Genomic DNA, 8,979 nt, shown 5'->3' on the forward strand with positions numbered 1-8,979 from the left:
ATTTCACTGCTCTTTAACAAATATCGCAAGATTTATGAAAATCTCTTGATAATATCATGAGAAGTTGCCTAAAAGTTTAAAATGGCAATTTCTTGTGAGATTTTCAAAATATCGCGAGATTTATGACAAAAACATAAATACTTGATTTAAACGTGATATTTATGTTTTAAGCGGCTATTTATCATGAAAAAATCATGTATTTTTTAAAATAAAATTTATTAATATTTTCTTATAAAAATAAATTTTTTATTTTTTTATTATTGATATTTTGCCAAAAAATGCAAGTTTTATGAAAAAAATTCAATTTTTCATAACTTTTTGACAAACAAGATTTTTCCAAAAAAAACGTTCGTCAATATGTTTCACTGGACATTTTGCGCTTACTAAAATTCCACCCTTTAATTTCGTAATTAGATCCATATCTGGGCAAAAAACCATAATAAGCTTGTTAAATTATGTAAAATGGTGGACAGATTGGGTCATATGATCCAAAATGAAGAAATTCGACCCATTTTCCATGACTGTCCAAGTTGTCCGCACATCATCATCAAACAACGAACATTTGAAACATAACATTTGAGAACGATCCAAACAAACGTTGGACTTGAAACAATTGTTACAAAATGAACATAACCAATGTTATGTTCCATTCTTTTTGTTTTAAGTCCAACAAATGTCCTTTGTTTGATGAGGAAAAAATGAAGAAGAAGAAACACTAATCAATGAAAAAAATACTTAATAAAAAAGACACCTTAATCAATAAAATCAAACAAAAACCCTTACTCTAAGAGAACCCTTATATATGAAAACCTAAAAATGCCTTAAAAAGAAAATTAATTCAAACCAAAATTGAAAAAGAAGAAGAAAGAATAAAGAAGAAGAAAGAAAAAGAAGAATAAGAAAGAAAAAAACAGGAAGAAAGAAGAGAAGAAGAAGAAAGTAAAGAGAAAACCTCGCCGCCGGCCTCATCCCCAGCGACCTCACATTGCCTCGTCGACCTCTCGACACTGGCCTCATCCCCGACGTCGGTAACCCCCTGACTGCCAAGAGAGAGAGAGAGAGAGAGAGACCCTTACCCCCCCCCCCCCCCCCCCCCCCCCCCGATTTTTTTTTAACGTGTTCCCCACATCTTATTCTTTTTGTAACAGGGAGAGGGGTGTTACAAAAATAACTTTTTAAGGATTCAGCGGACACCATTCCGAGCATCCACCACATTCAATGTTTGTTACAATTACCATCCCCCACGTCCATTTTGTCCCATTTCGGGCGGGGGACAATGATTCAAACACACCCTAAGGGTTTTACCAACCGGAGGCCAGCCAAGGCATGGTCGGTGATGGGGTTTTCCCCCTTGGATTATCCAAAAAAACCACCTGTTAAAAAATATTTAGGTGCTAAAAATTCTTTTTTAAAAGTATAATTCCTTTAGAAAAAATTTATTTTATCTTAACAAGTAATTGTATTTTTAAAAGTATCATTACTACTTTTGAGAGTGTTTTTTACTTTTAACCATTTAAATTAATCAAATAAATAACATTTTAATAAAATTTCATATTAGATAAGCTCTTTTACAAATTGATCGCATCATGCTGGCCCCAAGTGGTGCAACTGGCTCACCATAATACTCGAGACACACGAGCACGATCCATGTTTTATTCTATATCACAAAAACACTTCAACACAAGGACACTAACACCGGTTCGACTTATAATTTTTGAGAAAAGGACACGAAGGTCATATTTAAAACAAACAAACAATAAAACCATTTTTGATATTTTAATGTTAAAATTATATTTTTTTATTAAAAAACCTTCAGGCATTAAAAATAATATTAAAAAATATATATATTTTTTAGGCAAGCTGGGGTTAAGACCCTGACCGATTATACCACAATACCATTGAGATTTGAACTTGCAACGTCCCTACACAAGGTGACGTGCACTAGCAGCTCCTACCAGACAAGCGGTTGGTATTAAAATGTTATCTTTACATGCTACTGTCTGTCTGCTTGTATCGCCAGCGGTGTGCGACCAAAATGGCGTCCCTATGACCCAGGATCGATTGATACTGACACCAAAATAAGAACCCAAATGGGTCCAAATATCTAACCCAAGGAGAAGGCTCAAACCGGTCAGCTAGGATGTATGTTTTTACCCAGTCATCTTTAAGCTCAAGTTTTTGAATGAGCTCAAGCTGAATAACGGTGTTATAATAAAATTTATGTATTTCTTTTTTATGTTGGCTCAGCTTGCCATGGTGGTCGTTTTGGTGGTGCAAAACTCTAATAACTGGATCTGGCACTCCACTGTTAGATCCGAGAAAAATGAATATCCAGAGCAGGACTATTTTTCAAAAGTTAGATATGGTGTCGGGTCAAGCATGCCCCCTACTATCCATATCCAAGTTATTTACGCCCATAGTGCAAACTAAACAATGCTTAGTTGAGAATGCCCTCTGAATGCAATGGCCAGTGGCGAGAGACTAGAGACATGAAACCAGTTTGGACTTAACACCAAGAGGTCAGGGATCAGGTTCCCAGTCAAGGCGTGCTACTACAAGGGAATGCATTTAATCCAACAAATAAAAGTTGGCAAACTTGGAAAATAAAAACCCGAGTGGTAGTGGGCTTGAGGAGAAGGTGTTGATCCCTTCATCGCAGGTCCGACTCCCACCGGGTGTGCAGGTGCCTTTCACTGGTGGACTCCATAGGAGGGCTTGGGTGTTGGTGACCCCACCCGGAGATTACCTTCTTAGGTAGGGAACTTTGTCATAAAAAAAAGGCAACCACCATTTTAAAGCCAAAGCAGTGTGACTCTGCTCTCTTGATTCATGCAGTGAAAGTGAAACAAAACCTTGGTATAAAATTTTTTTTAAAGGAAAGCTGGGGTTAGGCGGACCCCTACCATTTATACAACTATACCATTGGGTTTTGAACCTGCAAAGTCCCAACACAAGGCGACACGCACTAGCTGCTCTTATCAGACAAGGTATAAATTAGTGACATTGGATCCTCTGTTTTTTTGGTCTACGTCAAGAGAAAAACCTCCATCACTGACTGCATATTGGCAGGGCCGGCGAGGTCCCCCATGTCCACTTAGGAGTATGCCCGATCTTCTAACAAGAGATGCTCCCCGTGGTGTTTCAAACCCGTGAGACTTGTTCTTCACCGTAATCTTGTTCAAGGCACGGTAATCCACACATAACCGTTTAGAGTCATCATGTTTCATCTAGAAAAGGACCGGAGCATCAAATAGGGCTTTTGATAGACGAACAATGCCTGCGTCCAATATCTCATCTAGTTGCCTGCGCAGTTCCTTCAATTCAGCTGGCCCCATACGGTATGAAACCATTGCAGGAGGCTTCGCCATGTGAAGTGACAAACAGTAGTCGCCCCTAACCAGTAAGGTGGAGCCCTTGTGAGAAAACAGCAAACCATAGTGACAAACGTTTTTGTGCATAGATACCGTGATATGCACAATGGAAAACCTGACACCATGTGATCTTTTGGTAGGAGCAATGTGTGCAAGTCACCATGTGATGGAACGTTGCAAGTTTGAACCCTACTGGTATATGAGTAACTGAATAACTGCAGGTAGTATGAACAGACTTCTGGCCTGTCTGAGTTAGCTAAACCCTATTTGAAAAAGGAAGAGGAGCCCTAATTCCCCAGCTCCGTTATGAAAAAAAAATATGAAAAACCTGTCAGACTCGTGCATTTTTTATCCAACAACATTCACTCGAATGGAATTCTAATTCCTGCGAAACAGAACCTTTACTGTAATTCTATTGATCACCATCAACGTGTGTGATCTTCCACGGGAAAGAAAATCTCTCTCTCTCTCTCTCTTATGAATGCACACACACAGCTTGGTGGCAGTTTCCTTCAGCATTAACACAAGCATGTAAAACTAAATACTAGAGAATTTACTGTAATTCTATTGATCACCATCAACTAATCCATATTAGGAAATAGTATACCCTGGGCTACAAGCAGTCTTGGAAAATTAATGGATTAGAGAAGGCAATGAAAAAATAATGTTGAATTCAATCAAAATCTCATCACTGTCGAAGTGAGGTTCAGTAAAGGCACCAGGGCACTTGGGGCAAACTTCCTTGCAAATAGATAGCAAGTAGAAGTGACTTCATTGTTATAAATGCAATCTGTGCCGTTGTTCTGTATGGATCTGATGAAACTTGCTGTTATATTAGCTCCTTCAAACATTACCGGATGTGGTCCGCCTCTCGACCAGTCCACCCATGTGACACTCCGGTTAGAATTCAGTGAACCATAGAACATGTTAAGATAAGTTGGTATATAGTGCTCATCCGGGTAACAGGATGGCTTGCAGTACTTGCGGAAGAGAGAATAGTATTTGGTGTCTGAAATGATACTGATGGCCACTTGCCTATTGACCTCAAACCACTGAGAACCCTTCCTCCACTCACTGATCATGATATCAGGCGACATCCTCCGGCTATAACGGCCACGGCCATAACGAGATGGGTCATCATAAGATTCCACAAAGCTATGCTTTGATGAGATCAGGTAGTCGTACACGGTGGCAAAACCATAAATAGGAATGCAGCTCTCCGAGAGTAGAACGAACCTCTCATTCGAAAAATCAAGTAATGCGTTTGCTAAAAGCCTCTTTTCACCATCTACCATGTTCACAGACCCCCACTGAACTTTCTGAAAAGAAGAAAGACAAAAACAATGTTATGTTAATAATCCCCAACAGCTTCTTGCATAGGTGAATTTTGAGAAAGAAATCATTCATCCTGCATAAATCCAACAAACTGTGATAGAAGACACATTTCAGAGATACCCAGCGTTTTTCCAAATCACCAACTAGTAAAGCGATTGAAACATAGCTATTTGCCATGAAATGCCATTAATCACCTCTTTTTATGTCAACAAACCACTGACAGGTCGGCAAGGTTACTGTATATGCTGCAATATATGACAATATAGGTCGAGAGAAAAATGTTCTAATATCATGTGCTGATTAGGACAAGTTCTAACTCTCTCTAGTGATGGACAAGGGAGTAAAGGACTCTCTCTCTCAATCTCTCGGATCACCTACTCCTGCTTCCTGCTCTATATTTTTGTTTCTGGTGCTGGAAAAAGGAAAAAGCAAATAACAGGCAAGGGTGAGGGACTATGGGCATAAAATCCAAATTACCCTTTAAATGAGTCCTTGTCATCACGAAGCACAATAGTATCCAGTCATACACCTCAACCTACTCCATGCACAACCTAGAAATTTAGAGCATACACATATTTAGGATCCAAATCCACATCTCATAATCTACTTTTTTTTAATGGCTAGTCAAGTTGGAGCTTGGCAAAGCCTCATGTTAAGGTTAAAGACAGTTTTCAGAAACTATAAAAACTGTACTTTTGCACCAAATATTATTTTCATGCCCCCTGGCCTATCACAGACAACTAGATTTTATCTCTATAATTTTAGTAATTATCCCAAGAACGTGTTTGGCAACTAATGAATCTAAAATGAAATCTATTGCAGTGGATATGTCAAAATAGATATCTGGAACCAACCTTTGTATACCTTAATTGCCCCTATGTCTGAGAGCTATAGCCAGAAGACCTTATGCAGTCAAAAGTATGTTTATAAATATAACCATGGGTATGAAGTATTTTGAAAGATACAAAAATATTTATGAATAGTAAGTTGACTAGATAACAAAGATACCAACTTAAATCCAGAGTTGGAATATTTAATAAAATGTTTTTAATAATAAATACTACAATTAACATAATCTCAGACATGGTTAGCAGTAGGCTGAGCGGCTTGAAAATGTGAATACCAGCAAAAGAAAAAACACAAAAACAAAACAAAACAAACTTGACCATTGGAACTGCACCATCCAAATGATCGAAGCCTTTACTTTTATGGTAAGATGGAAAAGGATAACACAACCTCAGAAGCAATAGACCAGGAGCTTTAACATCACGTAATACAGCAAAATAAATTACAGCACACAATCCAGTTTCACAAAACAAACCAAGCATGTTGTATCTTAAGCTACACTAGAAATCTTGTTCTCTGATATTTTTGAAAGGAAAAATGACATGAAATTTATAAGAAATAGTTTTCTGAAAATAGGAGGAAACTGTAACTTAAAAAAATAAAAGGACTAGACCTTAAGAAAGAAAGAAAAAGTATTAAAAAAGCAAATAAACTGCAATATATTGAAAATAGGCAATAGATAAAATTTGTCATGATTCTAATGAGATTATCCCATCCTGTGAAATTATCATGATAAATTTACAATTTTTAAGACCATGTTTTGCTATTTACTTTGTGAAGTTAAGCACAAAGCACAAACCTGGGAAGTAAACCCCCAAGATGCTGTACCATCAAACTAGCACAGCAAAAAAACAAAAGAAAATATACACAAGTAAATTCAAAATAAACAATCAAGATCATAAAAAATAATTTGAAGTCAAGTACATGGTGGAGACTATGTCCAACATATGTTTGACAGTGTTCATGAAGTGTTGTGGTGGTCTCAAGTGTCAGTATGACAAGATGCAAAGTACATTAACGGATCACAGTTGTTTCTCCTAAAAGAAAACCAATGAACGTAAGGATGCATTGAAGGGATCCACTCAGCAGCTTTAAACAAGAGGATGCACCTAAACACCCCAAAAAGTTTCAAGCAAAGAGGTTAAGTACCATCTACCAAATAAGCATGGAATAACAAGTCTGGTCTTCTGCATTTCCATTGAAGAGTTTAAGAACAAGATCAACCATTTTAAGTTCTGCAAAACTGGTAACTAAAGCAACAGGACACTATATAGTGATCCTCAAGACCATGATGTTCAATGCATTCTTTCAGACAAGCAAACTGAAGCAAAGTACACAATTGAGATCTATACCTTACTCGGAATCTGGCGACCAAAGAAAACAGAGGACACGGAGACGTTGAGCTCATAGTCTGGAGGAGTATGAACATAAATGGAGTACAGCTCTTTGTTTTGTCCTCTGAAGAACTTCTCCCACAATGGCGAAAGCTGAAGCGGTCCCTTCGTCAAAAACATGAAGGCCACCTTGGGCTTCCTCCTGAAAGGGTACTCCTCCTTCTTCGGCACCATCGACGCCCTCCACAGGAGTTCTTCGTCGCTCATACCGTGGGACGATTTCTTCGGCCTAACGAAATTCTCCACGCTCCAACAATCCTCCTCCCTAACGACCTCCTCTTTACACCTATTCTCTACAAAATGGGGTGGCTGAAAGAAATCACTCCGGCCGACGTAGCGCGTTACGTGCGCGCTCCCCACCAACCCGAGGATCATACCGGAGAAGAAGACGACCAGGATCGAAACTATCTGAACTACCCCCACAGACCACTCCTTGCGGAATCCCTGCAACCGCAGCGGATAATCGAGCACGGCGATCGCAAACTTGTCGTCGTCCATCTTGTTCTTCGTCGTCGCCTTCATCGCCGTCCCTCTCGAATCCGATTTGAATTCAATTCAACGACCCCCCAATTCCTCTACATTATCTTCCGAGGAAGAAGGCTCCCAATTCCGATTCAAACCATTAAGAAAACAACCATCAAAACGGCACGAACACTCTCTTCCTCCCAACCGAAGCCAATTAACCACCGGAACAACGAAAAAAACGAAACTTTTTGCCCTAAAACGAGGAAATTCCTCCTGATAAACCTGAATCCAGTTTTCTCAGAACCAAATCGATCAGAACACGAAAAATCTCGATCCTCCGGATCAGAAAATGAGATGGGGGGGATCACAAAAGGAAGAAAAAAAACCCAACACCGTCTCCGATCGCAATCGACGATTGAAAGGAGATAACAGAATATCCAGAAAACATATCCACCACCGATCAGCGAAACAGCCACTCTTCTCTTCTCATCAAGTTTCCGGGAAAGAGACGTTGGGATACCACCCCAAACGCGAAGCCCCACAAAATCCGGAAACCAAGCGTCCCCCCAAATCCCGAAAACCCCGCCGATATCCGGAATACAGATTATCCCAAAAAACACACCCAACGAGGGGATCTGATAGCGGAGAGGGGAAACCCTAACCCTAGAAAATAATGGCGATTGCTACTCCCAAACGTCCCTACGCAGAAGTTCAGAAGGACGAAAAGGAGAGAGATCGGACGTCGATGGTTCGAATCCGACGGGCGCCCGGAGAAACTGGAAAAAATAATTCCCTCGGATTCTTTCCTTTTTTTCAGCTTTTAAAGGAAAGAAGGAAAAAGGGGGGAAAAGAAAAGGAAAAAGAAAGGGGGAATTCTCTGCGTTTTCTCTTTTCGTTGACGAAAATGACTTTTCATAGATTATCAAGATAATTTTCACATTGGCACCTAAGTTTTTGTCATAATTCTATAATCTACCTAACGGTTTGAAATGTTTTTTGGACAATTGTTTAGTATGGTTAATAAAGAAATCACGGATGGATTTTAATTTTTAAGGTTACATTTATAGAAAATCTTGAACATGAACCGTAAAATATTATTGAAATTCAATGCCTTCTTGTGAGCCCAAAAATCAATGGCCTTTTTCTTTTTTCTTTTTTTTACAAGGAAAATAAAAACACCCCCAAAATAAGAGACCTTTTTTTTCCCAAAGGCAAGCTGGGTTAGGCAGACCCCTACCACTTATACAAGTATACCATTGGGTTTTGAACCCACAATCCTACCAAAATAAGAGACCTAGTCAAGCTACACTATGCCCACCAATTTATGGTTGTTCCTCCGATGAACTCGTAGCGCACCCCTCACCCCAAGAAATTGCATTACATTAGCTATAATGCTAGGGGCTGACGTTCACAATATTTGAACCTATACCCCATGCCTAACAACCTAAGCCATGCCAAACCCCCTTTGGGCCCTCCTCCATTTTTTCCTATGAATATGCGAGAAATTTTCTTATGTGGAATACAAACACACCCTTAATTTATAAGCCGCTCTGAACTCAAATTTGTAT

General features: G+C 39.2%; 1 protein-coding gene across 1 annotated transcript; it reads right to left on the reverse strand.

Moving 5' to 3' along the window:
• Positions 1–3,913: 3,913 nt before the first annotated feature.
• Positions 3,914–8,218, reverse strand: LOC149817366 (glycosyltransferase BC10-like). The gene is made up of 2 exons (XM_089987118.1): positions 6,905–8,218; positions 3,914–4,690 (listed from the first exon to the last, which is right to left on the reverse strand). Exons 1-2 carry the CDS (start codon positions 7,466–7,468, stop codon positions 4,049–4,051), a joined length of 1,206 nt encoding a protein of 401 aa, XP_089843244.1. The 5' UTR covers positions 7,469–8,218; the 3' UTR covers positions 3,914–4,048.
• Between the last annotated feature and the right edge of the window lie 761 nt (positions 8,219–8,979).

This window comes from Nuphar pumila, chromosome 14 (genome assembly GCF_984573655.1).
Source record: "Nuphar pumila chromosome 14, dmNupPumi1.hap1.1, whole genome shotgun sequence".
Classification (NCBI taxonomy): domain Eukaryota; kingdom Viridiplantae; phylum Streptophyta; class Magnoliopsida; order Nymphaeales; family Nymphaeaceae; genus Nuphar; species Nuphar pumila.